Raw genomic sequence first — 18,998 nt, forward strand, 5'->3', positions numbered from 1 at the left:
GCGCAGTGTTGAGCTTTTGTTACCTAGTGGCTACACAAGCCAGCAAGTACCAACAACCGGATTTGGTGTGTGGTAATAACAGGTAAATAAACATTTTTTTAAATTATTTGAATATATATGAGTGCTTGTGTATAAATACACAAACAATACACATATGCTTTCAATTGTGTAATTTAAGTGATCTAGGGAGCTCTGTTTAGGAAGTTCAGTTCATGCTAGAAATGTGTTTTGGAGTTTGTACGTGTTTTGTCTCTAGGGGCCACCGCATATATTTATATATAAACATATATAAATAAAACCACTTTTTTTTACATTAGTAATTCCTTTTGTGCATAATTTTATATTATTGTTAATAATAAATCAATTAAAGCAACAAAACAACCTGAAGAGTCGGTTCAGAGCCGAAAGAGCCGGCTCCCTAAAAAGAGCCAGAAATCCCATCACTACAGGAGACTGCACGCGTTGTGCAGAGAACAGGAAGCGTGGCAGACAGAAAGTGAAACTAAGCAGAGTTGTTTTGATCGAAACTGTGTGTGACGTACAGCAGAACTATATATACGCATTTTGGCTTGCAAGGCTTTCAGAACTGGGGGTACGTTCTCGTGTCTACAGTTCTCCGTACAATAAAGATCATTTTTTGAGCTTTGACCACTCTGAGTCGGAAGTCTTTCTCTCTCTCTAAAAGAATTCAAAAGAACGGAATTTAATAATGTACAATCTCCTTTGTGCCATTTGTAGGTGAAGATAAACTGGTGAGTCAAAACTATCAAAACATGTATTTTATAAGTAGAATTACTGATTTTTTTATTTTTGTACATCAGTGTGTCGTATGTAAGCCTGATAAACTGCATTCTGCCATCATAATAGCGTTGGCGTCAACAGCTTGCTGTCGAGTGACAGAATATATAAAGGTGGCTGTGTTTGTGTTGCAGACCTAGGACCAGAACAACACAGATAATCAGGCCTGACAACAGGAGAGGAACATGGCCATGGCTGATTTGGATCCCACAACTGAAAACTTGCGTATAGCTCATCTGAACATATGCAGCCTTAGACATAAGATTCCTGACATTCATCTCTTTTTAACACGTTATAAAATACACGTGCTAGCTCTCACTGAAACTCATTTAGGCACAAGAATTAAAAACTCTGAACTAAAAATAGATAATTACAAGTTGTACAGATGCGATAGAAAACATAATAATAGTAACTGGTATCGAGGTGGTGTCGCTCTCTATGTTCAAGATCACATTCCAGTTAAGAGACACGTTTTCTCAAATCTGTCTAATATAGAAATTTTCTGGGCTGACATTTACCTGCCACATACCAAACCAGTTTTAATAGGATGTTGTTATATATCAAAAAAATCTGATTTTAAGTATCTTGAAGGTATGGAGATATCAGAGAGAGACCGAACAGAAAAAGACATTCTCTTGTTGGGTGACTTTAACAAGAATTGGGCTGAAACAAAAACAAAAAAAAAAACAAATAAAAAAAAAACAAAAGGGCAAAAAAACAAAAGAAAAAAAAGAAATTGAGTCTTTTTCTGAAAGATGTGGCCTAAAACAGATTGTAAACTGTCCTACCAGAGAAGAAAACTGTATTGATCACATCTACACAAATATTCCGGAGCGTTGTGACACTCCACAGTTAATTGTCACAGGCTGTAGTGATCATAATCTTGTTTATGTTGATGTAACAGAAAAAAAAGTACCCCAAAGAATAACCATTCAGAGGTCATACTCTGAGTTTGATGAAAACAGTTTCATTCAGGAAATTAAGAGAACATCATGGAGTGAGGTAATGGAAGAAGAAAAACCTGAGAAGGCTTTATCCAGGTTTATTGAAATCTTTATGCCAATAGCAAGCAAGCATGCTCCATTAAAGACAGATCATCCTAAACCGTGGTGGTGGTCTGAAGACATAATATGTTCAATATTGTTTAGAGATAGAGAACTTGCTTCTCACTTCACGAGAAAAGCAAAGATTATGAAGACAAAGATTTTAGAGAAGTTCAAAAAAATAAAGAAGGAACGTTTTTCTCCTGAATCTGAGGAGGTCCCTGAGGTTCCAACAAACATGTTTGATGTGTTTTATCAGTATTATACTGATGAATCTCCACGTTTTAGTTGTGAACCCCTGCCTTTGCCATTGTTTCAGGGATCTGAACTCAATTTTGTGACAGTTAACAACAGCAAAATTAAAGATTTGTTAAAGTCACTCCCGGAGTCTTTGACTCCTGGTACAGATGAAATAGATGCTAGACTGCTAAAAATTACTGCTCGGTACATCTCTGCTCCCATACGCCACATTATGAACCGTTGCATTGCCTGTGGTGAGTTTCCATCTCAGTGGAAGAATTCCAAAATATTACTAGCTTCACAGAGTGGAAACGCTGATTTCATGCCAAAACATGTCCTTCCTGTTTTAAGTCAGATCCTGGAGAAAATTCTGGTGGAGCAGATGAGGAAGCACTTTACTAACAATAATGAGTTTGCTCAGCATCAAAAAACTCTTTACGAAATGACACAAGACTTGCCTACAGAATCTAACAATGGTGCAGAAGGAGCTGAATTCAAAGAAGGATTAAATTCCTTCCTTGACACAATCAGTCCTGAAATGCTGATTGACAATTTAAAATCGAATAATTTCTCAAAAAGGGCTCTTACTATGATGGAAAGCTTTCTCTCTGACAGAAGACAGAAAGTGTACTACAACAGCTGCCCTTCTCACTGGAGAAAGTTAGACTGTGGGCTTCCACAAGGAAGTTGCCTGGCTTACTTCCTGTTCTCTGTTTATACAAATGACCTGAAACACCTTTTTAATCATATCTTCAGTTGTTATGGAAGGCAGTTACTTCATAATACATCATTTAGCTTATACCCATGGGGAGTTACAGAATATGTGGAGAAATGAATCACAAGCCCTGAGTCACTGGATAAAACAAAACAAGGTGGCCAAATTTATCCAGGAGGTAATTGATATTCATCAACTCCTCAGATCAACACTGCACTTGAATGTGAATCAATTTTTTCACATCCAATTTTTAGAAGTTGTAATACAGAACGAGTATATTTCCTGGTCAGACATCCGCAAGAAAATAAAAAACTGTTTTGGTATGATCAGGTAATGTTCTGTAAATGTCTCAGGGGAGGTGGGTAATTTTGTTCTTTCATTAGTGCTCTCTCAATAATAGGACTGACGCCTATGTACCATCCATTGCTGACCACACACACCTTGGTTTTCAAGTTGCTTTTGCTAGGATGTATGTTTGAGTTATGGTTTGCTGAGCATTTTGATGTTAGCTTAGGTTATGACATTCACTTTGTGAGTGTCTCCTTGTTCATGCTATGACTCATGTTTTTTTGTTTTGTTTTTTCACTATTTAACCCATTAACACAAATAGTTTGTAAATGAGTGAATTTTTATTTTCTGTTTTTCTGGTGTTGGCATACTTGGGTTTGTAAAAGTTATTTTTGTTAGGTTTCAGCTAAACTGTGGTTTCTTTTTCTCGGTAGTTTTGTTTTGTTTTTGTTTTCTCTGAACTCCATTCATGGTCTGTAAACTGGCAATAAAGGATTTAAAACTAGGGCTGGGTATTGTCACTGATTTCTAGAATCAGCTCAATTCCAATTCACACAGTTCGATTCAATTTGAATCGGGGAACTTTTCCCTCAGACAGTCAGAAATATTATAATTCTGATCATTTATCAGTACATATCCATATTGTTATATCTAAGAAAGCTGACACTTGTGAGACTATCAGAGGTGTAAGCGTCACAGCAGATGCCTTTTTGTCAAATTAACCGAGCATAAAACACAAAAAAGCACGAAGGAGATTTTCCTGGCCTGGCTTTTTATAGCAGATAATCACCTTAAAAATATTCTGCAATAGAACAAATACGGAAGAAAACCATGAATCAACATATGAACATTACCTGATGCTGCTGAAGTGAAGTGCATCAAAGTTACAGAATCTTAATTAGAGACACAGCTAAGCCTTTTGCAATTTCACATGATTTTAAAAAGTTTAAATTTCTTCAGTATTGAACAGCAGAAATGAGTCTTTCTTATTGTAAGTCAGTAAAAATTAAAAATTAAAAAAAAAAAATAACAACAACAAAACAGAGGCCGACAGGGCTGTACATAACAGTAGACTGGTGGGTAATAAGCAAGCGGATAATGCAGAAAACAGAGATTTTTAGATGGAAAACTACCCTTGAAGTAGGGGAGACCGGGGATAGTTGTAACATTCCTGACATTTTTGGCTGTAGCTTTGAGCTCTTTTAAGGTAGTGGATTCAAAATGCAATACAAAGTTTTTACATGTCTCTATGAAATAGTAGAGCTATTTTTTTCTGCAACGCAGTTACTAATTGCATGGTATGGTCTCAAACACAAAGAGAGAAATGTGACAATTAACCCCATGGTCTGGGTTATGTAATCATGTAATCTTTTTTATTCAACACCTGAATGCACTTATAAGAACTGATGTAGCTACAACTAATATTTGAACATTATAATGAAGCTGAAAAAATGTAGTTGTGCACCAGCTTCATCAACTGCACTGTATGTGTTTGTGTCAAGTTTTTAATCACTATCAGAATCACAGTGATGACAGATGTATGGCACCCTTTGAGTGCAGGCCTCATGAGCCCACAGAGTACAGGTCAGGCACTTAACCCAAGCTTCTGGGGGAATGTAAGAATCGCAATTCCATTGCTCTTGCAGAAGTCAATGGCTGCAGTTGACAGGTGTGAACTGTGGTTATCCATGGGAAGAATCACTTTCTTTACGGCTGACCTTGGTGTGGTTTGCAAAGTGCTTCAACTATAGATGAGGAACTCTGTTTCTTGCATCCATCTTGATTTATTTCCACTATACTTCCTACTGAGAATCTTTCTGGCCCAGTCCTCGAGGATTCGTCCAATGACTTTGGATATTTGCATCCATGTTTCACTGCAAGCTGATATGCCAGTTCTTTTACCTGTAATTTTAATCACGAACAATGTTAGTATTTCTGCTATACTATATTTTAAATGGCCATCATTACAAATTTCTAACTTTTCCCTGCCTTATCCTCTATCAATTCCTATTGGCTTACTTCACATGGTCATAGTCAATAAAATGCATCTGCAGCCCTCATCAGGTATTCTGTTAATTCTTTGTGAAGACCTTCTTTCGACTATTCAATTCAATTTCAATTCAATTCAATTTTATTTATATAGCTCCAAATCACAACAAAAGCCACCTCAAGGCGCTTTATATTGTACAGTAGATACAGAGAAAAACCCAACAATCATATGACCCCCTATGAGCAAGCACTTTGGCGACAGTGGGAAGGAAAAACTCCCTTTTAACAGGAAGAAACCTCCAGCAGAACCAGGCTCAGGGAGGGGCAGCCATCTGCTGCTACTGGTTGGGGTGAGAGAAGGAAAACAGGATAAAGACATGCTGTGGAAGAGAGATAGAGATTAATAACAGATATGATTCAATGGAGAGAGGTCTGTTACTTTTTTTCTTAAATTGTCTGTGTTTGTCAAAGGGTGCTAATTTTTCACATGTGATAGAGTAACTGAATTGGGCATGTACAGGATGAATCAGAACGAAATTAACATCTTATAGTTTCTATCCTATCCAGCTCTTTCTAAGAAGTCAGTTTAATAGGCATAAGGTTTAAATTGATCTCTCTTATCCTTGAACTAAAATTCTTATGTGTTCACATAGTTCAGACCCACTTAGACTGTAGTTCAACAGGGTGAATACAATGTTTAAATGCCACAGTGAGCGCTTCTTCCAGAAAAAAATATTGTGCCGCAGTCACGCTGCTAGAGTCCGTCTCCATCATGGCCGCTCAGTGGACACAGTTTCACTGAAACTCCTGTAAAAATGTAGACACTGGATTGCGCATGCGCATTTCCGGTGGCTTAGTGGGTCGCAATCTCGCGCAACTTGCTTGGGCGACAGTCGGGGTTATAGCAACGGAAAGCCCATCAGCAGAAGCAGCGGGACGGCAGAGAGAGAAACGGCGGTAGCTTCAGTGAGTAACAAGAACTTTATTAAAAACGGCCCAGTCCGTGCTGTCTAAACCACTTTATCACGGGATAAGGACTCCACCCGTCCCGTAGGTGACAGCCAGTCGTTGGCTGGTAAGGTGCGTGTGTATTATCGAAAAGGCCTCCAGAGGGGGGTAACGTTAGCCTGTAAAAGTCGCGTTTTCAGTTACGCTCGGATGTGTTAAAGTTAGCGGATACAAGTGTAGGGAAATAAAATAAGCTGGAAAAACTGCTTATTTAAAACAACAGTAGCCAAACACCCACGGAGCCCCACCACAACCTGCGGGGGGCGAGCAGTTAGCCGGGAGCTAGCTGATCGGTCTGAGCAGCGCTGAAACGGCTGTAACGTCAACTGTCAAAACACCGAGCCGTGAGAACGAAGTTTAGCCGTTAACTGTCCAACAAACCATGGATTATAAACTATTGCATTACCAAACTTTTCATAGCCTGCTTAGATCAAACTATAAAATGCAAAATTACCTCTGCTGATAAAGAAATACAGTTTTTATCAGATTGAGCCCCTTATCTGATTAAAAACCTGTTGACAAAGAGCTCTTTATAACCGCTACAATACGATATTATTTCAAACTAAGCAGAAGTGTCTTGTAAGTCTGAAGTTTTTGTCAGTCAATTTTAACTAGTACATCTTCTTTTAATTAGTAAATTGTATTCTCTGTTATTTATTTATTTACTCTTGTTCATTTCCCGACAGTACGTCAGACTTTACCAAAAAAAGAAAAATACTATCACTTTATAGGTCAATCTATCAGCATGATTTATTAGTAGCTTCATAATTAACCCTTTAAATGTATAATAGAAAAATATTTGCTAATTTAAGCTTTAAATTAAATGTATGGGTTCTATTAATAAAAAAGAGAGGACAGCTGTTGTCAGCCAACGATTTTTTACAATAAATCTGAAAATGTATCAGGACAAACCAAGCAAGTTTTTACTGGCACACATCATGTCTTTAGTTGGAGCTGTGTAAAATACCAAATATAACATATTTTGAAATGCATAAATAGTATTTTCGAACCAGCAAGGTGATTCCCTTTCTTAAAACTTGACATATCTCACCATGGTGTGTACAGTGTGCTTTTTAAAAGGAAAATCAGAGTACAGTGGATTAGTGGAAGATGAAGTAGAAGTGGTAGGCCTATAAAATTATCTACAGCAGATGAACAGCATTTTTAAGAAACAGGAAAAAATACAGTAAAGACCTGACACAGGACCTGAGAGAAAATGCTGAGATATGCCAACTTACACAAGAACAGGACTGAAAATTAGTGTCAGTAGGTCGCATGTAGTGATGAGTCCAAATTAGGAATTTGTGTTTCAAATCATCATCAATATTTACAAAAGAGAATGAGGAGAGAGGTACAACAACGAGTGTCTACAGCCATCTGTACAACATGGTGGAGGCTCTGTCACGTTTGGGCTGCATTTCAGTCAGTAGTGTTGGAGATCTTGTCACATGTATGAAAGGTATTATAGAACCAATTTTTTTAACACTCAAAAATTGCCTTTTTAAAAATCTGTAAATTATAGTATTTATTTTATTTGTTGTTGATTATTAGGGTTTGTTGCTGGATGAGAAAGGTCCTTGATTAGTTATACTAACACGTTCAATCTGTTATCTTTTTTGAGAGTAATTTCTGAATTTCCCATGTTATTTTTACTCTGAAAAACAAAAGTGTCTTTTATAATTATTGATGTGGTTTGTTTGTCATCATGATCATGAGCAGCTATCATGTTCAATAATGAAGACTGTTCAGTTGCAAGCTTTGATCTAAAATTGTTATATGTGTATTTTACAGTGTTTCAGTGCTGCTGGGTCAAATTCATTGGTCCGGTTACACTTTTTATGAACATAGTTTTTTTGTCTATATTGTAGAGCAGCGGTCCCCAACCTTTTTTGCGCCACGGACCGGTTTATGCCCGACATTATTTTCACGGACCGGCCTTTAAGGTGTCGCGGATAAATACAACAAAATAAAACTAGTACCGGTACCGAAAAAAAGAAGATTTATTCATAACACACGTGAAAAGACCCAGGAAAACCGAGTTAACGATAAAAAGGATAACAAAATAACGCTGAAAACTGATAAAAACCCTGAAAACCACACATTTCACACCTGAGCCTCAACTCTCGCGGCCCAGTACCAAATGACTCACGGACCGGTACTGGTCCGAGGCCCGGGGGTTGGGGACCGCTGTTGTAGAGAGTCTCCAAAACTAACATTACACAAAGCAAAACACAATCAGGAGCTGAATAATGTTACATCACTTTATTTATCATTCAGTCTGTACTCACATTTTTGATGGTTTTTCATTTAATCTGAAGGTTATCAAAGTGTTAACCCTGTGTTCCTATCAACATAAAATGCTAATAACATTTAAAAGAAGACCCAAATTTATATTTGACTTCAACAAGTGAAATAATTCCAGAAACAATTTTCTGGAAATTAGAATTATAATAGAAGGGAGTTGTCAGATTTTTTTTTTTTTTTTGGTTTGACTCGGACATTTCTCTGGAAATTTCTGGATATTTGTTTTATGTTGCCTTCATTTCCACACCTTATATCCTGAATATATAGTACTCTCTCTCCCCCCCCCCCCCCCCCCCCCCCCTGTATTAGGGATGTGTGACAACGTCTCAAGGTTATATCACAATAGTTTAAAAAAACTTGTGATATTGATATTTCTGGTGGTATAAAATAAATCAAAAAATGTATTATTAATGCTTGTAGCTTGCAAGTAGCAGCATTTATACGTGTTAGTAAATGAAGATAATTTTCTTTCCTTCTTTTCCAATGAACTACTGTCATTGATGACACATTACCTAATCTGAAGTGTGAATCTACTGAAACAAGGTGCCAACAACAGCAGCATTTCGCTGTATTAGCAGTGACACAGCATAAGTTTAATGTAAGAACAAAAGTAGCGTAGTTAGTATCTTCCCTGGAATTAAAGATGGATTAGGTAGAAATATATTATAAATTTGCTTGGCTTAAAAAGAAAAGAATCACTGATTGAAAAGAATCAATCAGTGGATCAAAGTCCACACGCAAACCTGATTGAAATGCTGTGGTTGGATCTAAGAGAACTGTGTATAGATGAATGCCCACAAACCTCAATGTACCAAAGCAATGTTGTAAGGAAGACTTGGCCAGAATACCTCTACAGCTATGTAAGAGACTGATAAAGTCAGACAGAAAACAGCTACTTCAAGTGCTGAAAGTAGTCCTACAGACTATTGAATCACTGAGTGTATTTAGTTTTTCACAGGACTGCACAGACTCCTGAGAAAACTTTCTTTTTCACATCACTGCACGTTGTCATCACCTACCAGTCTGATCCAGAAAAAAGGTTCTAAAAACCTACTAAGTTAAAAATCCATGACAATCCATGTCCTTATATGACCTGAAACTTGTGGCCAGCTTGGGTGTTATTTTTGCTGTGCTGATAAGAAATAAATACAGTTGTGAGTTGTTGTAGTACCGTGTCACTCTTGAATAATTTGCCTGAACAGTCGCATTGACCTGAAAGTTGTTTGAATAACTGTCAGCTTTGCATCATGGGTGGTTGAAAAAGTCATAGAGCAGACTTCATTATTTAACTGTTTGGAGTTCACAGAGTAGTTGAACTGTATTATTTTATGTGAGGACTCTGTGTTCAGACACTGAAATACTGGAATATTTGGCAGATTCACTGGCTGCAGTCAGGAAGTGATTGTTCAGCACAACATCCTGTATTGTGTTTATTTTGGAGGACGTCAGCTCACAGGAAATGCTGTGGTATTGTTGGATTTTTCCTTATCTCACCTGTCAGTGTGATGCGTCCCTGCTGGGTTGGTTTTTATGTTTGTCTGACGCACCTACAGGCGGTCTGAACTGCGATGGGCAGAGCATGTTGAACCTGGGCTAACAGGATTAACTGGGCAGAGATTAGAGGCCCGGCCTCAGGTTTTCTGTGGCATGTCCCTCTGTAACCCTGGCGAGGGGTAAACCTCCATGACCTATTTTTATGGTTTGCAGTTTATGTATTTTCTTGTTTTGCATTCAGTTTGGTTTCAGTGAGTTTCTATTAAGAGTTTACTCTACTTTATGTTTAGTTTTTATTGTTTAAGATGTTCTTATTGAAATTTCACTGATTATTTGTTTGAGACCTCAGAAATTTGCACATATGTACGTCAGAACTGAGTCTCCCATGTTTGGGGTGCAAAATGTAGCTTCACTTACAGCATTTTAATAAAGTAGCCACACCACAGTGTTTCACATATGTTTATGAAATTATGTAAACACCTCAAATATCCAAAGATGTAAAAAAACGGATCTAGGAGCTGTGCCCTAAACTCAACAAGAAGTCAGCCAGTTTGAATTTCTCAGTGTTTTAGTAGAAATCAGCACACAGATTTAATCACATGTATTTCATATTTGGTCAGCTTGAACTAAAGACCTTAATGTTGCTATATTTTGTTGGTTTTGAATTTTCTTTAAAGGGTTAAATCATTGTGACTTGGTCAATTTCAGTGTTTCAACATAATTCTAAAACTTATTATAAGTCACGTAAACATGTCCCCAGACAGTTAAATTAGCATTTTTGAGTAGATGATTACCTTATGTGAAGTATAAACTGTAACCGGGCTGATACTGAACATGATTCCGGTTTCTGTCTCCAGGTCTTTGTATAAGTGGTCAAGCACAACCCAGTTCTCAGCAGTACGCACCAACACACACCCAGCACAGGTGAGTAAATGTGTGTTCCCATATGTTTTATTATAAAGCATGCAAACTTAAATAAACGTAATAAAACATGAAGATAAAGATGTAATAGGTTATTCACAATTACCAAATGGTGATTTTGCTGTCAATCAAAAATCGTAAACATAAAAAAAAGGTAAATAAAATAAAAAAAGATCATGAATTCTCTGTCATTTAACACGCTCCTTTTTGCCACGCTCCTGGATACACATATTCTTCATTATGTGGAGTCGCTTACTTTTACTTTATATAGATATAAACACATTTTCATAGATTAATCAGACTTATGTGTCAGTGAAAAAAGATTGTCTGGAGCCTTCAGATGTTAATATCTTTACATGTGCTTGCATGTTTGTGGGTGCCTAGCAGGAGGATGGCGGTGAATGTCTACTCCACCTCTATGACCATAGAGAACCTGAGTCGCCATGACATGTTGGCGTGGGTGAACGACTCTCTGCAGCTCACCTACACAAAGATTGAGCAGCTGTGTACAGGTAAACACACACTTCTCGAGAAAAAGCTTCAAATTAAAATAAATGTTTTTCTTGACTTTGTGCTCCTGTTCTGCTTTTTCAGGCGCTGCGTACTGCCAGTTCATGGACATGCTGTTTCCAGGCTGCATATTACTGAAGAAAGTCAAGTTCAACGCAAAACTGGAACATGAATACATCCACAATTTCAAGGTCTTACAGGCTGCGTTCAAGAGAATGAGCGTTGACAAGGTGGGAACAGGGAAACCAACTGCTGTTTGTTCTTATTATCCAAGGTGTCATATCTGTACTTTTATATTAGTTATAAGTAGTTTATATTAGTGGCTCATCCCTGGCTGCTCCAGCCTACATGCCGAATAACCTTGGACAAACTTGGACTAACCCTAAGCTCTTAGAGGCATCCATCAGAGTACGAATGTTTAAGTAGAAAAAGCATAGCTAAAACAGGTTGAGTGAAGTTGCATATCAGAACCACTCTGTTTACTATTTAAGTCAGTACAGTTAAAGTACTGTGGCGCAGTCTAAATTGTTTTTAACTGTACTGTAGATAAAGTTGTCTTTAAAGTTGTCATTCTGTTATTATGAATGTGATTTTTTTTTTAGGATCATTTACCTTGACAGAAGGAAGCAAGGTGATAACATGCAGATCATCTTAAAGATGGCTGCTGTTACCCCAAAATGACAGTTATTGGACTATCTAATCCCAAGATTCCCTTTCCTGACATTTCAAGAATGTTTTTCTCCTGCTATTTAAAAACATTTCAGATCATCCCGGTGGAGAAATTGGTGAAGGGGAAGTTCCAGGACAATTTTGAGTTCCTTCAGTGGTTTAAGAAGTTTTTTGATGCCAACTATGACGGGAAAGAATACGACCCTCTGCTCACACGGCAGGGCCAGGAAGGAACGCCGCCTCCACCTAATCCAGGTACAACACAACATAGTCAGCTGTGCATGAACCTAAACCCTTCATTTTACTTCTCTCACATCTTCATGCTACCACATCCCCACCTCTAACCCAGGTAAACCTATTCATCATAAACCTAAAAGACCCAGTCGCTCAGGTAACATCCCCTCCATGCAGCATGTGTGTGTGCAGTGTGTTACTCAGTTTATGGAGTGCTCTATCTTGGCTGGTTGTGGGCAGCACTAGGGGCTCTAATTATCTGTCTGCCAGCTCCTTCCTATTAAGTAGTTCGACTCTCATATTACAATTTTAGTATTTCTTCTGCATGTACAGCATTAATAATATGAAAAACTTTAAGGAAATATTTAAGACTGTAGGTCAAGCTTCTTGAATGCAGTATTTTTCCAATCTTTGAAAAATGCTGCTTTTGTAAAGTTATTGTCCTGTGAATAGGCTCAGTTTCCTATTCTTAGCTGACAGCAGTGGTATCCAGTGCGGTCTTCTGCTGCTGCTGCTGTAGACTCGAGGTTCTATGACTAGGCATTCTCTCTACTGTGACATCGGACATCAACACTGCCTTTTCATCCAGAGAAGTGCCACTGACTCAGTATTTGCCCTTTTTTAAGGCCAGTTCCTGTAAACTCTAGAGATTGATGTGAGGGAAAATCCCAGTAGATCAGTTTCTGAAATGTGTAGTTCTGAAATGGTATAACAGCCCATCGGCCACCAACAAACATGTCATGTTCAAAGTCACTTAGATCATCTTTCTTCATCACTTTGGCTCTCAATTTAAACTTCAGTAGATGAAGTCTACATGCCTAAATGCACTGAGTTGCTTCCATATGATTGGCTCATTATTTTTTAGCATTAATGAGCAGTTGAACTGGTATACCTAATGAAGTGGCAGGTGAGTGTATGGACTTGAGTTCTGATTCAAAGCTGTTAAACATCAGAGCTGCGCAGCCCGTGTTCTCTGCGGTTTGGTATTTTGTATTGAGTCACAGCATTAAAAACAGAGGCGTACTAACTGACAGTAATATACCTCAAAGTGGAACATCATGTGGCCTTTAAAGTATCCTGAATACAAATGGGAGGATTATGTCCCAGCCCTGCCCACAAAGAACCAATTACCAGGTGAAACAGGAAACACATTAGCCAATCATGCTGTTTCACTGATGCATGCACAATATAGTTTCATGGCAGTTTGTGGTGTCTACACGCTATAATAAAAATGTGTACTGTTTCCTTTTCTTTGGTTTGCTCAGTCAATATTGTGAATTAGCATGGTATGTGTTCAGTGCTCTCATGAGATTTACTGAACAAACACCACTCTGGATTGAGCCATTAAGAGATGTGATGTTTTGTAAAAATAGAACTTTCTGGGGAATTAAAAGGATCTTATCGTATTTTTTAGCAAAATTAGCAAACAAGATATTATCAAAATAGCTCTTGATTAGTAAACTTACATCAAGAAGGATTTTGCTCTAAATACTCAGACATACTTAGGGGCTGACCAACTAAATAGATGTATAGATATGTAAACATGTGCTTCTTTCATATAGGCCCCATGAGAACATCTCCCACAGCACCAAAGAGTGTCCCCACCCCGCAGAGGCAGATAGCATCAGCCCGCAGGAACCCTCCTGTGACACGTAATGGAGGAGACGCTGAGCTCATAGAGCTCAACCAGCAGGTACCGCTGCCCTGATAACTTTTCAAGAAAACCCTGTAACAGAGGTCCTGTGCAGCTCTCACATCAAAACTGCATAATTACTCAAACCCTTCAGCATTAATGAAGTTGGTAGTGGTTTGGAAGCTTCTCAGATTTCTTTTTTCAGTGTGAGTACTGGTGCTGGATTCTGATTACTACTCCTTAAGAACCAGCCCACATTTCTGCTGATCTGCTCTGTGACACAGAGTCACTAACAGACCCAGGACTACTTTTGGATGGAAATCTCTTAAGTCACTCTGCAGTGTCCCTCTCATAGCTACACGCGTCAATAGTTTCAACTTTGGACATAGAAATTTTGTGCTGCCACCTTTTTGGTAGTGGAACCAGTCTTGGAGCTGGTTCCTTGTTTCTGTACCAGGACTGTGTCGGTGGGAAAAATGCAAGAGTGGTACAACAATTTAACTTTGGAATGTTTTTCTGACTCACACAAGTCAGGCTGAAAACACTGAAAAGGTCTGATGTGACCAGCTCAACAAATCTTCACATCTTGTTAGTTGACTGTGGACATTAGTACACAAAATTTATATGTAGCTTTTTTCCTTAAAACGCTGCAGCTTTGTGAGCATGTTATGATATCATTTCTTCTGTTTTGTGTCTTCTGTTTCTTTGTTTTTATTGTTGAACAACATTGTTGTTTCAGCTGCCTCCCTCATCGTTTTTTTTCCACGGTTGTTTCTGGTCATAGTTGCTCGATCTGAAGGTGACAGTAGACGGGCTGGAGAAGGAGAGGGACTTCTACTTTGGGAAGCTGAGAGACATTGAACTCATCTGCCAGGAGAACGAAAACAACCCAGTTTTGAGCAAAATCATGGACATCCTGTATGCTACAGAGGTAAATACAGGCCAAAGTGTTTACTTACATGCAGCAATTACAGCACAGACCAGGAATTTGGGGGGGTGGACTGGTCTCAGGCTTTCATAAAATCTCTTGAGATATTACAAGAAATCAGACGATATGTTTGTTGGTTGTTAGAACATTTATTTCCCACAGTATTCAGATTAATTCCTTATCCCCTGACTTTACCGAAGGCATCACATATTTATGTCATCTGCAGGCTGGTGAACATTTGAATAGTCAAATGTTCACCAGCCTGCGTTCAGAGTTACATGCTCCACACTGCTTGCAGTCATGCACATGTTTTCAGGTAATGATCAAATTATAATTCCTTGAATTCCTGATTATGGAATTTTAAACATTTTAGGCTGATCTGAGCCATGACCTTGTTTGATCACTGTGACACGGGTCATTTGGATTCAGGCATGTGGTACGATGCTAACAGTGGCTGAGCATAGACCTTTGACACATCTGAAACTACAGCTGCTTCTATGACATAATAATTGTAAGACACAAGAGAGGACAGCTTGTCACTGCTTCCAAAAATGGCTCTAATTAACCCACAAGATGCATAAATTCACAGACCTTCTGTGTTCTCTGTGAGTGATTTTCAAGCACTCTCCAAAACTAGCAAGTGTGGGGCAGGAGGGGTGAGGTGCTGGGACAAACTCAAGAGTACTCTGGTACTCTTTGTCAGGTGCATTATGAGTGGAGACCAGCGAGGGAGTGGAGGTGGGTGATGGTTGTACTTTCCATGGTACAAGACCCATGTCAGAAAGATTCAAAAATGAATTATACATTTATTTAAAGTGTGTTTGTAATATTACGAGGAAAATCCCATATTCCAGCTGTTACTGAGAACCTGCCGTATGTATCTCATGATTATTCTTCGATATGGCTGCATTTTACTCCTTTCTGTAATCCATCACAGCATTTTGCAGCCTTTACCTAAATCTGGTTAGATTACCACAAAATTAGAAATCAGCCTGTCAGTAAAGCAATAAAGCACCTCAGTGAGGTACAGAGACATCTGAGTGAACAGCTATGTGTTTTAACATATTGCTGCAAGGAGGAAATCTTTAAAAATACTGAGATTATGAACAAATGTAGCAAAAAACTTATGAAAGATGACCTGCAGCTGGTAAAGCCTGAAACACTGATCTTATCTTTTCCAGGAGGGATTTGCACCACCAGAAGATGATGAAATTGATGAAGGAGCACGAGGAGAACACGAGGAGTACTGAAATCTTCCTCTCCTCTTTATCACCGTCACCACTCCTCCACCTCCCTTCCTTTAATCTGACCTTAATTGCCATTTTTGCCCCTTTTTGTTTTCCCTCTAATTAGTTTACATTTTACAAACTCCCCTTACTTCGCCTGTCTTGTCCACGGCTGTCCATCTCACAACATGTTTGTTGTACAGCCTCACTTCCTTTCCAAACTCTTACTAGTAAAGGACGCTTAACCCGGACCGGTCTGGACTCGGACCCGGCAGCCTGGCTTGGCTTACTCGATTTGTTCTAACCTGATGGGACAACTGTACTGCGGGGCTTCTCATCCTGCTGGTGTGTCGCAGGTTTATAGTTAACAGCAGTGAGATGACAAACAGCTCTGGAGTGCTATGAATCTGTCTGACGAGTCAGGTCACTTTCTCCCATCATGCACTCTGATTGACCACACACAGACACACATATTGATCAGGGTTCTCTGCAAAGTTTATACATGAAACCACACAATGTTTTCCACATAATGTGATCAGCTTTAGAAGATTTTGGCTGGAAGTGGCTCAAAGTGAGATTATAAAAGGCGTTAAGCCTATCCAGAGAGCAGCATGCACGCTGCACACGATGACACATGTGAACGTTTAGCCCACAGACATATCACAGACTCTGAAATGCTCACATGTACGTCATAAAAAAGTAATCATTTTGAGGTGAAGCATCACAGATATGTTTTTATTCATTAAGTCGTCCCAGCACAGAGGGTTTGCTCATGAAACTGTCCAGACAGCTTGTTTAGGAGCCATTAGATGTATTTATGTTTTTATTTATTTATATTTTTTAATCTGCTCTAAACAGTTTCTGAAAAAACAAGATGGGGTTTGTAGAAACTGAAGGTCTTGCACTAAATGTAGCAAAAAAAGCTGACTGAAATGATCCAAAATGCCAACATGCAGTGACTGGCTACAGCCAGAATGACACAGAAAGATGCAATTTTATATTTTGTAGATTTGTTGAAAAAGACTTGTTTTTTTTGTTTCCTTTGCATTGAATTCTTCAGTGGCCAAGTCAGAGGCATAAGTTTAAACTTATTTAAATGTCAGGCTTTGAATTCTATCAATGAACAAATGTAAAAAAGAAGACTATAGAGGACACTACTAAATACTAATGTTTGACCGTTTTAATTGAGTTAAACATTTTAGCTGCTATCACTACTCTTCTGTTGTTGTATTTAATTGAATTTTCATAAGTCGCATAGCGTTAACACACCACAATGGCTGCCATGGAACTAAAGGTTTGTTTTTTGTGATTGACAGCCAAGCTGAGTGTGATTGCCATTAGTTGGATCAGTCTGAGAGAAGAGAACATCAGACCCTCTCTCACCTTGCCATGGCAGCTGTGTGATAAACTTGCATCATTTGGACTTACTGCTGGAATGAAATAAAGCTATGAGTTTCAAGAAAAGTAACAGACCTCATCACTGTGTGCTGTCTGCTGCCGTGTTTTTACAGAGATATAGACTTTATTTAATCCCACAATGGAGAAATTTCCTTGTTACAGCAGCACAAGGGACAGGAAGAAAGGGTAAATTAGGGACATAATAGAAAAAAAACAAAAATAGAAAAAAATGAATAAGAAAAATGGTAAACTAAATAGCCACAATACTGTACTATGCACACATGGTTACTACATACAGTAAAATACACCAAGATTTTACTTTTTTATATGTGCATAAAGCGCAGTGGGAATGATAACAATATACATGCATTTTTAAACAGTATTTCTCCTGTCTGGGTATGGTACAGCCTGACTGCTGTCGGGATGAAGGACCTGTGCAGGATCAGCCCTACACCGTGGCTGTTAAGTATACTACTCAGAGACCCCACAGTCTCATGTAGTTCCTGTTTTTTATTCATTAGGAGCAGCGTTTTCTATTTACATCATTTTTGCTTATGCAAATCAGCAGCATACTGATCACATCACACACACAACAGTCAGGCCCAGCACATGTTTGCTAAATGTTGCCTCCATGCACCTCCGTAGAAGTCAAGCAGTCAGTTGCATTGATATCTCTTTGGACCTCATATTGAAAGTTACAGTGAAAAGTTCAACAGTTTGAATCAACTCCAGATCTTTTATCGGCTTAATCTGAGATGAAATAATGAGGGAACGGCCTCCTCAAATATTTACAGGCTCACATACTGGACATAGTTCTACAACAATACATAGGTCTGCCACTATGTTGCCAAGAAAGCTTTCACACATGGAAAAATATTTATGAATCAGTAGTGAGATGTTTTCCGACCTACAAAAGAGCAAGACACACTGAGACGTCCACTCAGTTCCAGGATTATGCTTCCACTTACAGTGAGTGGAGGAGGCTGCTGAGGGATTTGGGAGGTTTGTGCCAAACACTAAGCGACGCTGCAGGATGTACTCGACCGTCTGCTCCACAGAGATGGCAACCAGACAGAAAACTGCAGCATGCTGATGGTTTAATTGGACCTGGCAGTCATCAGTGATGATAGCATAGAGGATGAGATAATGAACTTTTCACAGGCAAATGGAAATGAGCTGAATGTTTTTATTCAAAGCTGAGCAGTAGAGTACCTGATGTTCAGCTTCCTGTTCACAAAATAGAAAATGAGCCTTTGAATTTTACCTGCTTGCTGAGCCAGGAATGGATAATAATGGACAGAGGCAGTGATTCAAACATCACAGTTTGAGTGGGATTTTTTAAAGCATGCAGCTTCATGATAGAATTAGTTATGTGTCATATTTAGGATTTCAACTATTGGCATATATTATTATAATCCATATATCTTCAAAATGAAACGTCAAATTTTCTAGAGGCTGCGATGACTACAAATTATTTGTTTACAAATTATTTGTTTTGTCAATTATGATCCAAAACAGATAATTGTAACACTTGAAGGTAGAACCAGTGAGTTGGACTAAATCTAGAATATCTGATGCTCTAAATATGCTTTAGAGATCA

At 38.5% G+C, this 18,998-nt stretch overlaps 1 protein-coding gene across 4 annotated transcripts; it reads left to right on the top strand.

Moving 5' to 3' along the window:
- The first annotated feature begins 5,927 nt into the window (after window positions 1–5,927).
- Window positions 5,928–17,464, top strand: LOC146372020 (microtubule-associated protein RP/EB family member 3-like). 4 transcript variants are annotated; one of them, XM_084953552.1, is made up of 8 exons: window positions 5,928–6,039; window positions 10,737–10,803; window positions 11,185–11,312; window positions 11,395–11,540; window positions 12,075–12,234; window positions 13,776–13,906; window positions 14,631–14,777; window positions 15,956–17,464. In XM_084953552.1, the coding sequence occupies exons 3-8, from the start codon at window positions 11,192–11,194 to the stop codon at window positions 16,022–16,024; spliced, it is 774 nt and encodes a 257-aa protein (XP_084809678.1). In that variant the 5' UTR covers window positions 5,928–6,039; window positions 10,737–10,803; window positions 11,185–11,191; the 3' UTR covers window positions 16,025–17,464. The 4 variants fall into 4 exon arrangements, with proteins under 4 accessions (XP_084809678.1, XP_084809680.1, XP_084809679.1 ...); XM_084953554.1 differs by having other exon boundaries at window positions 11,188–11,312; XM_084953553.1 differs by lacking the exon at window positions 5,928–6,039 and adding an exon at window positions 6,055–6,153.
- Window positions 17,465–18,998: the final 1,534 nt, after the last annotated feature.

The sequence above is a fragment of the Perissodus microlepis genome, chromosome 15 (assembly GCF_051167445.1).
Source record: "Perissodus microlepis isolate ML-2025 ecotype Zambia chromosome 15, ASM5116744v1, whole genome shotgun sequence".
Taxonomy (NCBI): Eukaryota; Metazoa; Chordata; class Actinopteri; order Cichliformes; family Cichlidae; genus Perissodus; species Perissodus microlepis.